Source organism: Egretta garzetta, unplaced genomic scaffold, assembly GCF_000687185.1.
Source record: "Egretta garzetta isolate BGI_Z169 unplaced genomic scaffold, ASM68718v1 scaffold370, whole genome shotgun sequence".
Lineage (NCBI taxonomy): Eukaryota > Metazoa > Chordata > Aves > Pelecaniformes > Ardeidae > Egretta > Egretta garzetta.
Window position 1 is genome coordinate 1,303,454 of NW_009258292.1, and position 22,285 is coordinate 1,325,738.

At 38.9% G+C, this 22,285-nt stretch overlaps 1 protein-coding gene across 1 annotated transcript; it reads right to left on the reverse strand.

Annotated features, from left to right (window-relative positions):
* Positions 1–1,424: 1,424 nt before the first annotated feature.
* Positions 1,425–21,329, reverse strand: LOC118452157 (interleukin-5 receptor subunit alpha-like). Its single transcript, XM_035893015.1, has 11 exons — positions 21,226–21,329; positions 18,071–18,269; positions 17,598–17,752; positions 17,316–17,463; positions 16,632–16,740; positions 16,359–16,546; positions 12,893–13,029; positions 9,555–9,699; positions 5,512–5,599; positions 3,858–3,948; positions 1,425–1,547 (listed from the first exon to the last, which is right to left on the reverse strand). Exons 2-11 carry the CDS (start codon positions 18,171–18,173, stop codon positions 1,425–1,427), a joined length of 1,287 nt encoding a protein of 428 aa, XP_035748908.1. The 5' UTR covers positions 18,174–18,269; positions 21,226–21,329.
* Between the last annotated feature and the right edge of the window lie 956 nt (positions 21,330–22,285).

The window sequence follows — 22,285 nt, forward strand, 5'->3', positions numbered from 1 at the left end:
GGCATCAGGCTGACAGGTACAGGGGGAAGAGCACTGATGTTCAAAGGTAAGGCCACCCTTACCTTCTGTAAAAAAAATAATGCAACACAAAAAGTAATGCTATCTAGTAAAGTTGATTGGTTTTTTTTCTGAGGTCATGAACTTGAGCTATGGCAAAAAAGTCAATGATAGCCCTTTTGATGTTCAGGCATTTCCAGCTTGGGGTCTTGCCATTCTTAGTATCAAAGGAGAAAGAGTGCAGTCTTGTCCACTGTGGTGAGGGAGATATTTTATCAAAAAGAAACATATTCAGGTGAATCAAGACTCTACATAGAAATGTATCTTATAAACTGAATGTTTAAAAAAAGCCCATGAAAAAGTTTAATATTGTCCCCTACAATAATACAAAAGATGTTATTTCAAATGTAATCAAATATTTACTTCAACCAATATTATTTTGAACATGGAGAAATTTTACCAGAAATTAAAGCAAGAATTTTTTAGATAGCTTTCAAGTCTTCCAGAAAATTAGATCCATCAATTATTTGTATTTCCCCACTTACAAAAATATCTACAGAAACATCTTACTTGCAAAATCAAGGTTCTATATTCCTTTTCTTATAATCAAATAAATACTGTCTCAACTAAGAGTTAAAATAGTCTGCCCTGGTTGTGTACCTCAAAATGAAATGGCATGGCTCACCACCTCATGGAAAGGGAAAGAAATATTTCTTCAAAAGGAGAGGGAAAAATAAATAACAATAGTTTGTCAGTTCTGAACTTTAACTTCTCTGAGTTATACTTACTTCAACAATCACAATACAGCCAAAAACTTTGGTAACTTTACCTTGTCTAAAGTTTTCTCCTTTTACTAACTGGAAAGGAGTAAGTCCACCACATGAAAAGACCTTATGTCTTTGCACATGACTCTTCTTTCTGGCTGATGTCTGTTTATACCACGCAGTGCCTCAGAAAGTGAGGGGTTTTGGAGCTTTAGAGTACCCTTGTGAGCTTCTGCTGCTGTTTCCAGAAACATTCACTGCTTACATAATTTCTCATGAGCAAACAGATTTTGAATAGCTAGTATGAGATTTGTAAGAACAGTCAGTCTTCAAAGGCATTGACAGTACTTGGAAGCCATTGCAACATTATGAAACACTAATTCCATTTTAACCCAAGTGGATTTCAATATTAGTTCATATTGTCTGAGGTGCTGTAATTTTACTGGGCTGAACATCAGTAGTAGTTAGAGGCAAACTGCGAGGTACTACTTTGCCTTTGTGGTCCAAAGCTCATTTTAAGAGTTGCAAAATGTCAGAGCTCGAACTATTTCAAATTACTGGGCTCAGACAAACTCCAGTACCAACCATTCTTAGATCTGTCAGAATATTGTCCACGTCACAGAAAGGTAACTTTTGCACACAGGTAAAAAAAGTGTATTGTCCCTACAGGTCTTCTAATCCAGATTCCTTCAAACATTTCTGTTGTTGAACATTCTTGTCTCTGTTCTCTTCTGGTATTCCCAGAGTAACCTCTGAGTGCATCTCCATTTGCATTGACACTTGCTTCTGTTGGATAAAAATTACATTATGCACAACATCTGCATTCAATGGTATTACATATTCTGAATGTTCTTAGAACTGTGCTACTTATTTGGTGTATTTGGGATTAGTACAGATTACTTACTCTGTCATGTAACTGGAATACAGATATCATATGAGTTACTTTCTCAACCTGAAAGTTGCCCACAGGCAAATTTGCTTAGTTATTCTGAGCCCTAATTTTGTTGCTTGTCGCCTTCCAGGATGATAAGACTATGCACTTAAGGTTTATGTCAAAGTCACAGTCTAGCTTTCAGGAGTTATATTTATTTGTTGGATAAACAAATTATCTCAGCACCATTCTCGATGTTCTTCTTAACTCTTACAGTATGTCCAAAGCCAATGTCAGGTGTCAGCAATATTTGAGATACTGATGTGTTCTATATGTTTTATTCAATTTATCTTTCCTAGAAGTGCCATCAACAGTCATCTCAGCCACTTGTAATCACCTAGACAGTAATTACACAGCTATGCCGAGGTCTTCTTGTCAAAGGTAGATTCAGTGTTTGGGGAGAGAAGTATCTTTTCTCTGTTAGTGATATTAAATACACTTTTGTGGTGATGTTTTATTTATACATTGAATACAAAGACCCCTAAATAGCAGTTTATGCAGTTCTAGGGTAGAAAGAGATATAGAATATAAGTTTTATGGTAATGATTTTATCTTTATATTCTGCCACTCTATATGTATACAAGGGGTATTATTAGTTAATTTGTGCACCTTTACTGCTTAAAAGGGTGCCGAAGGATTTTTGCACAGAAAAAGTGGTAAATGTGGCACCTTTGGGGTCAAATAATTTTGTCCAGAAGGGTCATAGAAATTACTTTGAGAATAAGAGACTTGGCCTCAGTCCAGTTCAGGAGCTGTTGGGCTTTTCTTTTCTGAGAAGATGACTGTAAAGAAGAAGAGGAGCACAGAGTACTTTTGGGAGCCATCTCAAGGCTTGTGGAAGGAACTCCAGGTGCAAGTTCAAAACACTTCAGTCTTGTAATTTGTAATATGATTATATAGCATAGACACATGAGTTTTTCCATACATTTGTCTTTGAGAAGGTAAAATAAAAGGAAACAAACCACACCTCTTGCCTCACAATTCAAATTGTGATTCATGAATTGAGATGGTCCATGGTTTCTGTCAGAGTTTGCAATCATGTAGGTGTATTTATACAAAAAACAAAACACAGTATTGGAAGGCATACATTTTTTCCCTGGGAGAGAAGATGGCATGACAGCTCCCATTGGCCATTGTTAGTACGTTGCTGAATGTACTACTAGAAGACTTTTTGATATTGCAGTGTAAGTACAACAATAAAGTAGGACAGAGTAAAATGAATAGAAATCCTGCAGAGGTTCTGAACAAATGTTTTGAGCACATAGGGTGGAGAAAATCCTCCTTACTGTTTTCTGTTTCAACATGTCTCCCCCCAAAAAACCCCATAGTTTGAGCACACCTGCACCTTCTCATCATGTGTTGCGGGAGAACCAGATAAGAGGCAATCTTACCATGCCTCCTAGAGCACGGTTCACTCTGTGTCTTCACCAGAGTTGTACAAATTTAGAACGCTGCCTAACTAGCACACTTTTCTCCTCTAACTCACACAATGACAGACAGAGATAAGAAGGATTGAATGTGCCAGCCAAGGAGCTCCATTAATGATAGCCACACAAATATTGCAAATATTTATTTTCTGGTTTGGCTGGTTGGCTAAAGACTTGTCATTTGCCATGAGATAAGCCAGCAGGTGAACTTACAGCACTTCCAAAGTAAAAACCTCTGTACATGGTTTTATCCAGCAGCAAGTGCACTGTTAGGGTAGGTTATATTGCGTGCACTGTGGGACCTCCTCTTTGCCACAAGAATGTGCATTTACTACAACATAGGCAATGACTTGCAGATCTCCACAAAAACTTTCCCTTCAATAACTTGCTCACATGCTTATACATGTTAGATCCCATAACTGACTATTCTTCAGGGAGTTAGGGTGACGACTCCTTAAATGTTGGCCCATTGAGCGTAGATATGCTGGAACACTTTGAGGCACACTTGAGATAATAGTCCCCTGAGGATTTTCTCCATCCTATCTGCTGAGATCACTGTCTTGTAACCTCCACAAGCTTCCTGTTCTCTTCTGGCTTCACTACAAACACTGTGCATACCTTTTTCCCATTTTTTCTTAAAAATGACCTGTTGCTCTAAAAGTAATGTACCATTCAAATCGCAAGTAATATCAATGTAGTGTCAATGTAGTAAGAGAAAAAAAGACAGGCACGCTCTACCTGGTCGTGAGTCTCATCTGCAGCTAACCAAGTTTTGATATTATCTGAAGGATGCGGAACAGGCATGGTTATAGCTTCCAGGCATCTAAACCTGAAAGAGAGTGACACATACACGCAACTCTCAAATGTCTGCAGGAACAGATCAGTCAATAATGCTTTGTAATAGATATGCCAATTAGACAGGCATCTCCTTTTTTTAGAGCCATTCTACCCTTTTTTGTATCACTGCAGACATCCTTCTCAGCATTTTTCCCACCTCTTCTTCAGCCTGACTGGTTTTTAGCCTGCTAGAGATTTAAGACCTGTATAGATATCCACAAGCATATGATTTCCAAGCAAAGCAGGAGCTTGTGGCATGCTACTATGTCTATAGCTAAAAAATTACTCCCTCATTTTCTTTTCACAATGAAAAATACTACCTATAAAGTGCGATAATCAAAGAAAGGAACATCGGGTGACAGGGAGCAGGCATAGCATCGGAAACATCTTTTAACATTTGCTGAGGTCTAGCAGAATTCAGGTTTGAGAGTGAGTGGTGTCTGCACAGAACCATAAAAACATTTTTTTTTTTTTTAACACAAAGGATTATCTGTTGGTTCTGGGTAATATGCAAATTTTCCACCAAAAAGATCCACCTCAAGATCTTGCCCTCTTGAGGCCAGAGTCACTCATTATTTGACCAGAATATTCTTTTATGTTTAGATGCAGATGGCTTTCAATTACATGTTTTGATTGCCCCAGGGAAACAATTTTATTTTGTATTTTTATATTAGCTCTGTCATATTTATAATTCCATAAGTCTTTGTTTAATCAAAGAAGATACAGCACACAATAACTTATTTTATCCTAATCAGGAATAATATTTAGTTATTAATTAAATAATCAATTTAATTGTAAAGAGGTTCCATTTACAAACTGCACTTTCCAAATATTAAGGTGTCTTGAGTTACCATCCTATCCTGAACAGGTTTATTTTTCAGTTCAAGAAAGCCTTCTCTGCCATGCCAATAGGAAAGCTATGTAGCCAGGCAGAAAAGTAGTGGCATGGAGACAGTTGGCTGCATTAATTGTTGGTAGATATAGGACCACTACTATTACTCTGCTGTACAAATAGTACAGCAAAGCAAATTCCTTCCATCAGCCTGATTTCCCTTTTTTATTTATTTCTTATAAACTTCCCAGCTTAGAGTAAAAAACTGTTCTTGGTAATACCCATGTATTATGAAATGGAGTAACGTGGCAAACGCAGTTCATTATTGGCATGATTAATGTTGGTGCTACTGAATGCAGAACCTGCAAAAGCATGGGGCAAAATCACACTGAGGGTATAGAGGCACCAGGCAGAGTAAGATGAAAAAAATCATTTATAGTGGCAGAAAGACATCTGAGAGTAGGGTGTGAGACTGGACCTTCAGGGACTGTGATGGGAGCTGTGAGATGACAGTGACAGGGCTCAGGATCTTACACTAGGTCTTAACACCTAGAACTCCTTTTTTAGAACAATATTCGGAAATGCGCAACTAACTGCTTCCTATAAACATAATTTATCTGAGAAGACCTGTGCTTGATTTTAGTCCATTATATGGTTTGTTTACCCTCACCCTGACCTCTCTTCCACCAGAAATTTATACTACTTTCCAGAAAAGTACATTACCTTCTACATGCACATATCAGCAAACCTCCAAGGAAAATCAGGAGAGAAAACAACATGATGCTTAGCAGCATGACGTCCACTGTCTTTTCTTAAAAAAGAAGAGGGAAAGGTAATGCTAATAATGTGGGAAAGGGTAGTTGATAAACGGAATAATTCTATATTGACTCATAGATATTGCACTATTTCTGATCTGACGCAAATTTAAAGAAACATTTCCTGGAGCTTTTTTAGGGGAAACGGGGTCTTCTGACTTCAGCACTGTTCCTTCCTCCTCCTTTGAGCTCTCAGCCCTTCTGCTGCCTCAGTTCAGCACTTTCCCTGGCTTCCTCTGCTCCAGTAGACTCCATCCTCTCCTTTCACTGGATTTCTGCTCTCACTTGCTGGACATGACCTGTCCTGCCACTGGTTACTTCCATCCAGCCTTGATTCCCCTGGATAACAAACCCACTGTCCATCTGCTATTGACACTCCTGCTGCTGTCCCAGCTGTTGTGGATTCCTGCTATTGCCACCTCTCATCTCCATGCACCATGAGCCCCCTGCCGCTGCCGCCTCACTCCTTCACAGCTGTAACTGGTTTAAGGCAAAATGAAAATAAAAGCTTTTTGTCAAACAAAATATTCGTTTTGATGCAAGAAGCAACATTTGGTTTTCATTATATTTACCTTTTTTAAGCCTGCTAGGCATAGTCCTAAAGAAATGCCAGCAATACATATTTATACTGCTCAACAAATACTACTGCTCCGTACCTTGCATTCCTTCCTCCAAAATAGGCCAAATACCAAAAAGCAATGTCTTTGGTTGACTCAAAAATGTATTTCTGAGGGGGTTTTTTTGTTGTTGTTTAATACCTAGCTTCAAAACCAGAACAGTTTGGACTGCTTTGAACTAAGTACTTTGAAGAACAACAGGCAGGAACAGCTCTTAAAATGTTAATAGTCCAAGGCCAGTTTTACACAATGGCTTTAGGATCAATCTAGATCAAATTCAAAGAACAAAAGAATTTTACAAAATTTCCTAGTTTGAATCCATCTGTAGTTTAAACCAAGGATATTATGGATTTCCACAAATTTTATATGAAACCAAGGAAAAACTCACAAAACTGGGCAGAACTGTGTATAAGAATAATCTTTATGTACTACTAAAATACAAAACTATTCTTTACTCCCTTTAAGATGAAAAAGGAGTTTTTCCCTTCTTGTCTTTTGAGATGAAGACTCAGAAAATATATTCTGAAGAACCTCTGGACTGTGTAGTAGAAATTATTTTGTTTAAGGTAATTGTTTCACATCATTCTGCTAACCCTGCATCACGTACACACCCAAGAGAAGAGGAAGCAGTGGTCTTTAGATTAGCCAAACCACAAAGAGGCTTGGTTCTCTTGCTTTCTTATCTCATGCATTTTGGAAAAGAGGAAGAAAAAGAAGCACATATATTCTCTTAGGTAGATTGTTCTATGCCGGGGTTTTTTCAGATGCAAATACTTAAACTTAGTCACAAATAACAGTACTTTGAAACCAAAATAAGTGGTTTGGTTTGCAAAAATGTAGAACACCTCTGAATTATTGTTAACTTCAAAGAGATCTATGAATGCTCAGCAGCTCTAAAAATTAGACCAATTATTTCAAGTTTCTATATATGAATACAGCTGATCAAACATTTCTTTTTTAGCAGGAAGTTTCTATACTAAACAGCTCAGTTCAGTTTAAATTGTGGGGTTTTTTCAAGGGCATATGCTAATTCCAATGGAAAATGAATGTGTTTCCCATGAGAAAATTAACAAATTCTTTTCATGTCAAAGGAACATTTCAGAACAAATATTTTAGTTATGTTTTGAATTATGTTATTTCATTTTGATGCTTCAGCTTTTTTAAATGGAGGCTGAAATGCCTCTTAAAAACACATTCTTAAGGAAATGTAGCACATTTCCTAGCTGAAACATTGGAATGTTATGTAGAAGCAAACAAAAAACAGGTCATTGCATGCTCCTTCAAGGCTTTTGGCAGAAAAATTTACACGTTCCAATATAAAAATACCAAATAGATGTTTTTCCTTTCAGGTTACTCCACAGAAAGATTCAGTTTTTTCAGTTCACTGTGTCTATGAAATTAGGTACATGACTTTCATGGAGTTACCATGAATGGTACTACTAATGCCAGGGGTTTTTTTAATCTAGGCAGTATTAAAATGTACTTCATAATGTCCACTTATACATGTTCCCAATTAGAAGCAGATAACATAATTTCAGCAGAATACAAAATAAAATTGACAGAAAACATTTTCTAGATATTAAAGGAGATATTTAAAGAAGTTTGCCTGAGCACGTGACTCCTTGGTGTAATATACTCATAGTTTTATTTTATAAAAACCACCGATCATCTCCGAGTACGGGAAGGAAGAAGGAAAATTGCCTCATCACATGAACTTGTGCATATGTGCAGTAGGCTCCAGGGCTAAATCAACATGCTGCACTGCATGCATGCACATATTACAGCTTATATGCAATGGCAGCTTTGTCCACCATAAACTTTTCAGACGTGAAGGAAACATGCTGTGATTGTTCAGCCTCAACAACAGCTGTAGCGGAAGCTGGGAAAACAGCAGCGTTGAAAACAGTTGAAGGAGATTTGCAGCTGCTGAGAGCAAGGTTTGGTAGGCTGGAACGAGGATGCGTGACTGTCCAACTCCAGTTCCTTCCTCTGGTGAGAAGCGGGCAAAGAGCAAGTAAATCTACATTCCCCCACCAGGAAAAACCTTTCTAATTTCCCCTCCCTCCACTGTCTACACATCAGATGTGTCCAGCCTCACACCAGGCAGACCCCTCTGCTGGCCGTGCTATATGGTCCTAGGCTCTCTCTGTCTTCAGTGAGAAGAAAGAAGCATCTCCAAAGGGCAGTCCAAGTCTCTGATGGCCTGAAACATGTTCTCTCCTTCACCACAGTGAGCATGTGGAGCTACTAGGTTTCTCTCTCCAAGAGAAATTTGAAATTAAGTGAATTACTCTGGGCCAAAAAAGGTGGCAGTTGAGACGTGCCAGCAGACCAGTGGGATGCGGTGAGGTATCTGATAGAGTAGGCAGGCAACATCCTATGAATCCTACAACTGAATTTACATTAAATCCATTGCAAAAATAGTAATGTCTGGCCTTCTATGTCCTGTGTCTTCAGACAAATATGTCCTTGAAGCTCAGTAGATCAAAAAGACATATTCCAAAATACACAGTCTGTTGTATTAAGTAAAGATATTTATCTTGTTTTGGTTTACTACTGATAGTATTGTACTTTCTTTTTGCATGTCAACGTACAGAGACAAGTCTATACACAAGTTTATCTCCATAAATACAGCATCGCTCCATTATACTACTTCCCCTTTACCTAACCTGACATCAGGAAGCTGCTGCACATGGAGGCATTTTTCTCATCATGGAAAGAACAGGTTTCCCTTGTTAGCACATGAATGTTAAAATCTAGTCAGAGGAGGTGAAAGTATTACAAGACTCCTGTTTAACTCATGCTGAAGTGAGCTGTAGGAGCCAGAGCACATATATTTATATGAGAGCTAAACCATTTCCCACCCTCTGTCAGATAAGAAATTATTGCCCTGATGTAGTAAAAGAAATGTTAGGCTTCATCCTTGAGGATTATGTGATTTGATGAAAGTTATGACTTTTGTGGGTTTCTTGGCTTACTAAATCCAGCTGAAAGCATTTGTCAAGATGCTTGGGCTGTCCATTGAGGGGCAGTTGGGGGCACATGATGAGCTTTTTGGCTGCTGACCGTTATTGTTTTCTAAAGGCTGTCAGGAGTAAGATGTAATTTACCTCAGGAGAACAACCTGTGCTAGCCTGCCTTAGGACCAAGGACTGTTTTTCCCTAAAGCACCTAGAGCTGTGTGAGCCTGGTGCATGCCATGGACCTCTAGGTACAGTTACACTGCAATAATTCAGCAAGGAGAAGAACGGATGCAATCATGAAATTAATATGTTGAATGGTAATAACATATCTAATGATAAGTGTTATGAATAGTAAATACATGGTAACTTACCTTCGTGAATAAATACTGGTTCACTCCATTCACTCCAGATCTTGTTTCTTATGCATGTCTCTTTCTTTACCCTCACTTGTGCTGCGCATTTGCTTGCTGGCTTGTGAAACGGGTACTCATATTCCTCTGCAGTGACATTTACAATCTAACAAGAGAGATTTAGGGGGTTATTTTAGGTGACTTCACATTGCAGTTCAAACTGATATAGATCTGAGGATGTCAAATACTATTATTTACATCTCAAACCCAGTAGGAAGAGATTTTCAGAACCAGTGTTTATGTCCAGGCACAATCTGACTCTTACTTGGCATGTGTTAAAACTCAGGACTGAGAATAAAGGAGAGCCTGGAACTGAGAAGATGGAAGGAGGTATCAGCTATTGCAGGCCAGTAAGAATTTAAAACACTGATTCTCCTTTCATTTTTTTATCACATCAAGTGTAGGACAAATACAGTAACTATGAAACTCCAAGTTTCAAGGTTTTGGTGTGTTATACCTGGTTGACTGGTAGAATAAAAGTTTGCATTTTTCAGCTGACTGGTGGTGAGGGATGCCCACTATTTTAGTGACTATCTTGAAACATCTTTAATTGTGCCTATAAAAGAAAGCACATGACTTCCAAAGATCAAGCCCACACAAGAAGCGTCAGAGTTCAAAACAGAGGGATCTCTAAATCATTCATCACTTTTGAAAACTGAAGTCAACTGCTGTAAACAAACAATTCTAAGTATTCAAGAAGGAACAAAAAAGAAAGCAGGAGAGGAAACTCCTGCTTATAAAAATTAACAATTGTGTTAGGAAGTTGCAAAGAAGTAGAAACTATGCATCTCAGACACAGAGGGGAACCAGAGTCTCTGCATCTTTGCTGTTAGGAAAGCATGATGAGGTGGTACTGTAAGGCCAACTTTAAGAAAAGGTGATCTCCTGCTCTCCTTATACTGACTGGTGCGGTGTGGATTTGACCCTGTGTACAATGCCATTTCTTTCTCTTCCTTCATGTTCTTTAAGATCGTTCCAGATTTGATGCCAAAAATAGGTCCAAAAGTTCACACGCTAAATTTCTCAAAAGTAATTAAAAATATAAGAAAGTACTTCAACTTTCAAAAGCAAACTGCAAGTGACTCTGAGGGTTAAGTGCTAACCAAATGCTGTGCCTGAAAATTTCTTCCTAAGGAGCCAATAATAAGGTTATGTCATCATAGGCAATTACCAAAATGAAGGACTGAAAGACATAGGGCATATATTAATTATGTAGGCCCTATTTAAAATTATGTAGGCCACCTTCTGTCAGTCATGATGTGCAGTAACTTTCAGTCACATCCTACCCAGAGCATTGGTGGAGGATGTTTGTCTAATCCATTGTCTGTAACTCTATACAGAGCCATCCCCAAGCAGCCTCAAAGATCTGTTCCCATGCTAGACTTTCCTTGGAAGTAGGACACTTTTCCTAACTTTCAGCCTATGTTTTCCTTGCTTCAAATTTAGCCAGTCATTTTTTATCCTACTCACAAGTTAGCATGAGCAAGTATGATCCCTATGCTCTTTTATTTACCTGAAGATTGCTAACGCAAGTTGCACTCCTTTACTCTAGAACATGTCCCTCAGCACGTTTTCAAAGTTTATGCTCATTTTGATAAGTCTCACTGATGTCTTCATAACTTTTTTCCAGCATATTTATATTTTGTGATGGTGCCCAAAGCACAGTTTGAAACTTTGGGTGAAACTCAGTAGCTAGTAAGAGCAAATTAATCACAATCTACATCTTACATGTGACATGACTGTCATATATACTTGAATAACATTTGACCTTTGTGTAATAACATAGAATGATTGACTCAGTTTGTGGTTCAGTGTAATCCACAGACCTTTTTTTCTTCTGCATTGCTGCCTACACGTTAATTCCTTATTTTCTGTTGACACATTTGACCTGTACTTCCTAATCACAGGATTTTCCTTATTACTGAATTTTGGCTTGTTGATTTCAGACTTACCCAACATTTCAAATTCTAGTCTTATTTCCCATAGCACATGCCAAGCCCTCCTATCTTCCCATCACCTGCAGACCCAACTCTCTATTTCCAAGCTTTATCAATCTGTATCACAATATTATTATTTGTGTGGATGAGTATTCAGCAAGTCATTTCTTCATGTGTTCAGAATAAATAAATATAGACCTGTATATTTAAATCATTATACTCTCACTGTTCTTCAACAAATATCTACAAGCCTGCTTAGGGACACCTTAATACTTCAACTCATTAAGTCTCTGCGACAGCAATTAAAACTTTGCTTTGACCAAGAAACAGAATCTCAGGCTTGCCCCATTCTTCTCCCTCCCCTGTTTCCTGTAATATTGCTGTTGTTTTCTTCCTTAAATTTGCCTCCCCCTTCCGTTCCCCCATTCTCCTCCCCACCCCCCCGATCCTTTTTTGGTTCCTTGGCTAGGTAGCTACCATTTCAGTCATTACTAACTTTGACACCGATTCTCCTCAAATCTACCTTAAAGCCCCCTCCTTTATCTCGTGCCTTCATATGTGGTTTTTGTGTTGTTATTGTAGCTGCTTTTCCTGTATCCCCAAACCATGCCATTTGTGGAAAAAAACAACCATGATTTTCCGCTGCTGTAGATGTTTATTCACTTCCATGCCCAAATGACTTTGCTTTGCTTTACTCTCCTATGTTTATATCCTGCAGATTTGTACAAAGCAGAGGAGCAGCTGTATAAAACAAGGAAAATGAAATAGATTTATTCCATTTAAGGAAGGGTGCTGGACTATTTTAAGTATTTGACATTTCCTTCCAGAAAGTGGAAGGTGTTAGGAAGCTTCAAACAGGGGCTGCAGTGGCTGCATGAACACTGTGGATTGCAGGATCCCCCTGCTCACCCCGGGCACATCCCAGCCCTGCAATGGACTAAGACAAGTGGCTGATACACCAGGAAAAAATTAAAAATATACATAATATATGTAAACAACAGAGGTGATTCTTTTAGCGATTTTTACTGTGTTCTTTTACTTCTTTTTCTACAATAAAAAGTCAATAATTTATGTGATGCTAACGTACAGCTCAAATTCAAGATGAAAAGAAAAAAAAAACCAACCAGTCCACCTCAATACAAGCATGACTCTGAAAGACTTCATGAAATGTGCTGATTTTCCATTTTTGACCAGAAAGACAAGAAAAGTTGTATTCTTTATGAAAGACCTTGGGAATTCTTTAAAGTTTGTTTAAATTTTAATTCTGTTAAATTCAAGGGATGCCTAGTTTTTATGGAAGTTATAAGTTTTTATGAAAGTTATGCTATACAGATTAAGTGTATTACCAAAAAAACTGATTACCTTACGATCTGTTATTTTCACTTGATAGAAAAAACACTTCTTACTTGCAGAACCAATAGTAGGCGGGGGTTTCCACTGAATTTTAATACTTCTGTTTTCAAGGGAAACTGAAACGTTAATTGGCGGGTTCAGTTTCTCTGAAAAAAAGAGCACAGAATGATCTTCTGTACCTCACGCTCTTTCTCATATTTATGGTGATGCAAAACAAATGCAGTGCATTAGTCCCTAAAATACACAGCTGACTTTTTTGGAGTTTATCACACCCAAAGAAGATGTCCAGTGAGTGACACATTTTCTTTAGAAGTGCTGCTCACTAAGTGGCATCCGTGTCTGTCTCAAGATAGAGCGGGTCTGGTTTTTTTTCATGTAACTTTCCAGGGAAGGCAGTGACAGTGGGCAGGGGGAGCAGACCCTTTGAGTTCACCCTCTGGCATCTGGGTGGGTGTTGAGAAGACCTCCAAGCTGCTACAGGCTCCCTCCCATGTCAGATTATTTCCGCCATGTCTTGTAGGATACCTCAAGTCTGCCCCTGGGACTGGTAGTATAACTTTGAAAAAAATGGAACTTCATCTCACACTGAGGGGTTACTCACAGGGTACCAACTCCTGGCAGGTCTTATACAATATATGAGGTTTTCTACATACGCTTTAGAAATCTTTCTATCTCTTTGTAAATGAGCCAGTGAGTACTATGGAAGAAGCAAAATGTGCTTAGGAGATGTAAAAAACCAAACAAAATATACCCCCCACCACCACTGCGCTCCAGTCACTAAGTGCAAGTAGTGTGATGGCAATGTTCTTTTTCAGGTTTGAATGGGGTGCAGGGTTGGAAGCAAGGGACATTTGGTTTCCCTGGATTTTAGACTTTGCTTTAGATAAGCAAGTCCACAGTTGCTCTCTAGCATGATGAGTGTTAGGGTACTGGTCCTAGTTGCGTACTGGAGTGCTCAAGCAGCCTGAGCCTTCTCCAGATGCTGTTGCATTGCTGTGAAGGGAGGAACTGCAGATAGAGTTTTCCAGAAAAGCTCTCCCAGCAGAGGCAGAAGTGCATGGCAAGTCTCTGTGGACAGGGACAGAGAGGTCTGGGGCTGACATGGCTTCAGTGTGGTGCCAGAGAGAAAGGACAGAAAGAGAGCCAGAGTGGGTGACTGGGGGCATTACTGGTCCATGAAGCCATTGTGCTTGCTCTAGCAGCTGTGGCTGCATAACCCTGTGGGTCCCCACGGGCCTGTATCTCACACTGGGGTTTCCTTTTTGGTTTTTCTTTTTCCTTCCCCTCCATGAGAAGTCTCCTCTCTTTGAGTAATGATGCTATAAAGTCAACAAAAACATTTCTCCCAGGACTACCTCAGGCTTGTAAAATTGTTCACTTCTGCCAGTCCCCAAAGCTGTTGGCAGTGACCGACACCTGCCTTTGAGGCTGGAGGCACACTGTGAGCCGTGAAAGGTGAGGAGAATAAGCAGCAGCTTTTTTTGTTTGTTTTCTTAGTCTCTGTAGTAGGAAAGACATATTTTTCACTTCTGAAATACTATTCACAGAGCATCTCACCCTTCTTTGAGTATACCAAGAGTAGGAAATATTTTTTTTCACCCGTCATCTGCAAATTTCTTCAGCCTCCCTCCCCACCCCACTCCACCCCCCGCCCCGAGACAGCCAAGACTGAGTTATTTTGGGGCTTCCTGCAGCACAGGGCATGCATGAGTCCTGTTTTATCAGGCTGTACATGAAGTTACTAGAGGGAAGCTTGGATTGTAGGGGCTGGTAACTCGCAGCAGGACAGTGGGCCTCCAGAAACTCCATGACTGTGTGAGGGCTCAGCAGGCTAAGGCCTAACAGGAGGCTTTCCTGTTTAAGAAGGGGAGCCTGGATACGAACAAGTCTTTTTAATGCCTCTTAACCAGAAAGGTTAAGAGGCATTCATCTCCATCTCAGGATGGAGAAGACAGCCTTGGTAACGTTGGATCCTTGCAAGAGTAATTCCATTGCTTACAATGTGAGCAATGTCCCCTGCAAGCTCACAGTAGGGGAAGCTGTGAGCCAGCTGTGAGCCAGCTGTGACTGGCGTGCACCCTGCTGATGGCTAAAGATGGCAAAGAAGGGAAGGGAAGAAGGGCAGGGAGGAAACGCTTGCAGTGTAGCCTCTGCAAAGAGGAGGTGGTGGCAGTTCTGAGCAGGAGGAAGATCAAACGGATGGAGAAAGAAGCAGGGAAGGGACAGCCTGCTCCCTTCTACTTATCCCCCCGCTTGCTCCTGCCCAAACCCAGCCCCTGTGCTCCTGGGTGGGAAGGTTGCCACAGGAGTAGCAGAGGGGTGGGAGGAAGCACGAAACTGCCAAGGTGGGGCTGGGCCAGCCCTAAGGATGTTGTCAGGCAATTTATAGTAGCTCAGACTTCACCTCTAAACATTACGTGAAATCTTTTGTTGCTATGTGAAGCATTTGATCCTAAGACTGGAGGTACTATGGCATCTCTCTGCTCTGGAGTCTGAGGGTGGGATCAGACCCAGGCATCCAGCTGGAAGTGAGAATCTTCCCAATCAGTTATGAGAACACCTTCCTGCAGATTAGTTTCACACACCCCACTTTTTTTTTTTTTTGTCTTTTCAGGAAAATCTGATTTTCTTGAAAATGTTTTATTTTGCTAAATCAGAGCATCTTGCTTACGCTGGCTCTGATTCTGATTGCAGTGTAAATCTTTGGGTAAAGCCAATAATTCTAATATATTAGAACAGAATAAATGAGGTCTAACTCAGAGTAATTTTTGATAGTTTTGAACAACTTTTTTGCTATCCCTTGAATTATGACTGATTCCCATGTTATAGGTCTGAAATATGACCAACATGTCCATAATTTTAAAGGTATTTGAATCTGCAGTCTGTGCTAAAACTCAGGTGAATTTCTTACCCATGCAATGATTGATACAAACTTCCAAGAGAAGTAAGGAAAAATAATTTCATATGATCATTCAAAACTGTTGATAATTAAAAATAACTATCAAAGTATTTTTAACTGGAAAATGGTGTCATAAATAAATAGAAATGTCACTAATGTTTGAGAACATTCATATTCTTAAATTCAGTTATGAATGAGACTTGTGTCTATTTATGTTCCCTTTTTTTGTCACATTTTCTTCAGCACTATAAAAGAAAAGGATAGGAAAGAGAAAAAATGGCAAAAAGAAGGGTTTAATGCTTTTCAAATTGCATTTTCTCACACTAGCCTATCAACTTTAAAATGCCAGTTACAGATAAACAATGACATTACATCAGAGAAAAAAATTAAAACCTTTGAGGAATAAACTATTTTGTTTAATCTTTGTGTAAAATTCCCAGCAAGATAAATGCATAAAAAGTTAGAATTAATATTCTGACTTTGTCACACTTCCCTCTTCCCTTTCTTTGCTTTCCAAGCCAATGAAATAACCAATAAATGAACTTTTCATAATAGGTAATAATAGACAACATTTACCTATTTTCTGAGGTGTAAAAGCTTTGTAATAAGATAGTCCTCTTGAATTATTTCTCAGATCTCTTACAGTTATGTTTAAATTGATTTTTCTTGATGGTTGGAAATATATTCCTTTCATATGGCAGCCAATATTTTTCTTCCTTGCATTTTTTATATATTGCTGGCATTCAAAATCTTTTCCTACATGTCTGTGAGAAGGAAATATAAGTCTTGTAAATCAATGACTTAGGTACAAAAACATGGTTTCATACTTATTTTGCACAAGACCCTTACCTGTACAAAAAAAAGATCTGTATATCTTCAGGAACTTCTGCTTTAATGTGCCAGGTGCAATTGAGAAAAGAAATGTTATATATGATGCATGAAAGATTCTGAATATATACTGCAACAAAGAAAGGGGAAAAAAGGAAGAGTGATGTTAACTTTACATGGATTTTCTAGTAACAGCATGATGGTTGCCTTTACAAACCCATTATGTAGCCTTATTTCTAGAAGTGTGAATAAGTGGTAGGTGAGAACAAATGGATCTTTTGGCTTTTTGGACAATGACAACTGAGAGGTACATCTGCTACTGCCACCAAAAGCCTTACTAACCCACTTAAAGAAAAAAAAATCTGGAGTAGTAGTTGAAAAGCTCTGCTCTTTTAAGATTTCCCGAAACCAGGTGATACAGAAGACAACATTCAAGAGACATGAGTTGCTAGGGAAAATGGAGAGAGTGGTTGAGTTGTTCTGACATCTTGCTCAGCAGAGCTGGAGTTTTCTGAATCTGAACATGTCTAATAAAGGAAATAATTCTGCAATAGTCCAAGGTGTTATATGCCATTGTCTTAACAAATCCGTACAAAAAGGTAGCATAAGATAATAATGAACTTTCAGAAATTATGTGTCTCCAAGTAAGACAGAACATTATCATGAATGCTTGAATGTCTTAATAACATGTAGGAAATAGCTGACCTGGAGGTGCCTTGTAAGTAAACTCTGTCCAGCCACTCTCCTTAATTACTTTTCGTGTTTCTTTTGCAAAAAGTTGTGTTTTAACTTTAGCATTAAAACCAGAATGTAACTCAAGATGTATTATCTTTTTCTTCTCCTGCAGTCTTTCCTAAAAGGAGGAAGAAGGAATTGCATGAAGGTAGATAGTACCAAGTATTGAAAGGAAAATTATGCAAATTCATCTACTGAATGAAGGATTACATTATTTCACTTTAAACTACGTGTAACCACTGAACAACTTACTTCCCTTTCATAAGTGGTATTGAAGAATTTGTAACTCAAAATATACTTCACAGTGTACTTCTCTGTTTCTTCTTTTGTCAGGTTATTGTTCCAGGACAGAATAACTCTTGACTCCTGCTTGGTAATCCACAGAACATTATATAGCCCAGGAGCATCTGCAATTACAATGAAGGTACATAGAGAAAGAGCTGGCCCACCACTGTCTACACAAAGAATTCGGCTCTCAGTAAGGTTTGCATACCCAGTAGCTCCCCCAGGAGCTCTGTTCTTACATGGAGCAGGTGGTCACTGAGCCTGGTTGAATATGACCGACTTTAGCAGTGAGATTCATGTTTACCTATCTGCAGGTCCCAAAATGTTAGGTGATTCACTTTTACCTGTCTGGGACACCTCTCCTAGCACAGGTCTGTTTCTCTCTATGGGCTCTAGAAAACACCTCAACAACAAGAACTGTTACTTAATATTTTACTTACCCACTACATCTGGTTGTCCACTTGCCAGGCTGGTGGAAGGTAGTATCTTATGCAGGAAAAAACTTAATATCAGCATGACAGGAACGACCGTAACACGTGCCATAACAAATGCTTTGGACCACAGGTCTGCAGAAACGGAGACACTCTAGTTCCAAGTTTGGTTGAAAAAGCACTTAGAACACGATGTGTTCATTTTGATCTGTGAAATAATATGGAACAGTCACTTAACCACTTAAGTGATGTCTGAAGTATAAGAAGTAAATATGAAATTATGTATGTGTCTTGTTGGTCTGTGCCTTCTATTCCCAGGATGTTTGTATTTAAGCGCACTCTTTAAACTGGGTGCCAGGGCCAAAGAGGGCAGGTGTGCCATGCTGAGCTGGTTCTGAATGACAGTACTGCTTAGATAGCAAGGCAAGACCACAAATACAACACTACTGATACTGAAAGCAGACAGTTTGGGGAGGAGCCACCTGACACAGCTTTGCCTGGGTACAAAAGCAGCAGCTGTAACTGTATGAGTTATCAAGCCTCTAGTGGCAGTAGAGCAACTGCCATTTCTAGGTTGTGGTTTGTGTTACCTGGTTTAGGTATCTGCTTCTGGAGGGACTGTAACTATCTGAGGAGAGATGAATTTTGCCATTTGCAAAAGTGACTCTCAGCGAGAGTATACCAGGTGTTCGCTAAACTAGGGATACAATGAGAAAATTGATTCTGCACTGGTCAAAGTTGGTTTTAGAAAGACATAGATGTTGTTTGGTGCCTGAGTATTCATTCAAAGGTTGCTTTAATGCAAAACAACCTCTGAGACCACCAGTTCTCCACAGAATTAATATGCCTCTGTGTTCTGGGTCTTCCACTCAAAACCTAACTGATTTTTCTTGAGTCTCATTATATTCAATACCAAATCCTCACACATGCTCTATGTGTGTTATCCAGGGATCAGCAAAAGGACTCCCAGTGCCATATCAAAATGTTCACAATACATAGACTAACAAGAGGCATTGGTCATGTAGAGGAAAATGTGTGAACATTCAGCGCATCCAAAAAATCTGCAATGAGGTTACCTGGAAAAAAAAAAACCGTACATACAAAAACATAATGCAGTGAACAAGAGGTCTTTTAATGAATGCTGTCATTGTTTATGAAGCACTATGAAAAATCATAACAAAATGCTTTAAGGCAGAGATTCCCCCACCTGGTTCATTCTGATCTCAGCTGTATCAGCAGCATCTGTAGTATGCATGCCACACCATATGCATGGCAGACAAAAATTGAGTAAATTCTACTTGGTGTGCCTGGGAAAGAAGTCAATTATAATTGCCCAGAGAGGGAATGAGTTAGCTGTTCTTACCCTAATGAAGCCCCTGGAATGGTAGACCAATTTGAGCCAAAGAAAGGCATTTCAGGAGAGATCATTGTTGTTTACTGGAGGTGTCTTCTTCCTAGGAGTAGCTTTCATACAGCACTGAGAGGCACTTCTCCACTCGGTGTACAATGAACTCCTGCACCTTGCTCCTACAGGGGCCGTGAGGGCAGACAGCATCAGCAGGCTGAGACTAGGACTAGACAAATCTGCAGGAAGCAGGTCTGTGAAAAGCTACTAGAAAGTGTTAGAGATGGATGTACCCTCTAACAATCCTAATTCAGCAGCTGTAGATGCTGGGGGAATACTTGGAGAATGGGTTGCAAGAGGTGATCAAAGTTGTGGATTATATCTAAGTAGCACCTCCTATTGGCACTGCTGCAGACAGAACAGCAGATGGACCATTGGGCTGACCCCAGCGCGTATTTCTTATGTTTCTGTGCAATGAATTGGCCCACAGAAAACAGCAAAGCAAAAGCACTGCAGCGTAAGGACACCCAAGGTGATCAGGAGGGAATGAAAAGCTGTCCGTATTTATAGGCTTTTGATTCATGACTTGTCAAAGAATGCACGTTTCTATTTATGCCAATATAGCTGAGCAGAAGGACAGAACATTTCTTCTCAAATGTACGTAGACAGGACTGTGTTTTTCTAAACCTGTGCTACAAAAAAAGCTTTATGCTAACATATGGTGCTGAAATTCAGTCTACAAGGTTCAAAATAATATTCACTGCCTGACCTTTTTTTTTAAAAGGCCCTCTAGTCCTTTTGTCTCTAGAGAAATGCACACTAGCCAAATATATGTACATACAGTCCAGTTAATCTAATGGGATATAAATCAATAATCTAAATAACAAAAAAATAACCATTAAAAAAAATATTGCTTTTTAAACAGTGCACTGTCAAAAAAATACTTTTTTTAGTAGGAAAGTATTGTTAATATTTAAAAACAGTACTATATTATATTTTACTTTGGTTTTGGTATTTCAGTTATCCCCTTGCTTTCATTGTTGAGCTTCAACTACAGCCAACACCTGTTGATTACTTCCCAGTAATGTCTGGTTTTACGGTAGTGGATTTCTGGAGTAAGAGAAAGGGGAGGTAACATAAGGGAAGCTGCCAGCCCGTACACCACAGCAGCTGCAGAGATTGTAAGGGCTTGAGCAAAACCCACCTGGTGCATCTGGGAAGTAGACACTCACGGCAAGAATAATGAAAGTGGTGAAACCAATCTTCACAAAACTTAGAGCAGTTACTTTGAGTGTGGGGAAGATGAACCATTTCATTTTAAAAATTCAGGAGACCTGAGAGTTTCCTGAAGTGTAGATCTGTTTGCTATCCATGTGTCTGTATAAAGTAATTTTTTAAAACTTCCTAAATACAAAAGTTAACATTTCAAGAAACATAATTTTTTTAATATTTTCTTTGAAAAAAATAGTAAAATTTTTCAAAAAGACAATTTTAAGTGCTCTTGAAAAATATATTGTACCTAATTTAGAGCATAAATACAATCATTAATCAGTGAAGTATTTTATTTGTGGTTATAATACACAGTCTTAGCTAAGGGGAATCACTAGGACTGTTTGTCTGACTAAGACTACCTAAAACTTATGCTTCACTTCGGGCTGTCGATTCATATTTTTCAAAGCCCACTTATTTGATAGTAGACAATGTTTAAATTGATTATGGATTAATGAAATAAACAATATAGGTCAAATACATTTTAAAGGTCTGGGTAGCTGAAGAGTCAAAACAGCATTATCGTTTACAGTCTTCTTTCAAAACTTACCTTATTTTTAATGTATGTTAAATCTTGGATACCTATGCATCATTTGGCCTGAGAAGCAGAAGAGGTCAGCACTGGAGAATGTCTTGATTGAAGACTATAATGAAAAATTGATTTGAGAGACTTCCCTTTTTGCAAGGCACCACCTCAAAAAAGCTCATTTCCACTGCCACTTCCTGCTGTGGGACCAAAGGACACCTCTGAACACGCAAACACTAACTGGAACGTTAGCCAATTTCTTCAAAATACCTTGAAAGAGGCACACCACACTCAGTGGTCAGAGCTGTTACTATTTTTTCTCTCTTTTCATACAGAAGAGAAAGATTTAAAAATATTTTGCATATTGTAATGAGCTCTTATCTTTTAGGAAAAAGATCATAGGAGAAATTAAATCACATAGTGCAAGTGGTGGCTAGAAAATTAAAAACTCAGAAAGATCATATCCTCCCTGCCATCGTTCTCCTGGAGGGAGAAATGGAGGGGGAATAATGGATAAAATTGTTAATTTTTTTCTGGGAATGTGGCTTGGAACAAGTATGCCTCTTCATTCATGTTAAAAAGTATATTTGCTGAGAATCTGACGCCCAATTTTGGTTCAAACATAAGCCTAAGCTATCAAGAATGCATTATTTACTGCCTTTTAAAAAATTCCCAATTAGGACAAGCTATTATCCTCTTAAAAGTCTCATTTCACAAGCACTGCTACAAAGGGCTGAAGAGATCAAGGAATATATTTTCTTTCATTTACTAACTGGTGAGCTCCCCTCCAGAGCATACAAACTGGCTCTTCTGCTTTGCTTTTCTCCATCTTTAGCTACTGGGCACAAAGCAGAGAAATGCTGACAAAGTGTGGATCCCGGCCTCCCTCCCTTGCTTTGATGGCTTGTTAGGTGAAGTGGTAGAGACCTAAAGATCTTCACCCTCATTCCAGGCAGAGGCTCTTACAGTTAAGCACAGAAACATTTTTAGTCTTTCAATATCTATGTTAAAAATACATGTTAAAAACCCACCCAACCAAAAAAAAAAACCCAAACAAAGAGATGTCATACAAAAGTCCAATGGA

What these genes read in the sequence shown, in the direction of transcription:
- LOC118452157 (XM_035893015.1), bottom strand. Translation starts at nt 18,173, where the DNA reads ATGGCACGTGTTACGGTCGTTCCTGTCATGCTGATATTAAGTTTTTTC. An exon ending in TTTTACACCTCAGAAAATAG is followed by an intron (nt 13,030 to 16,358) that starts GTAAATGTTGTC and finishes TCTTTTTTTCAG; the next exon opens with AGAAACTGAACCCGCCAATT. An exon ending in CTGATATGTGCATGTAGAAG is followed by an intron (nt 3,949 to 5,511) that starts GTAATGTACTTT and finishes ACTCTCTTTCAG; the next exon opens with GTTTAGATGCCTGGAAGCTA.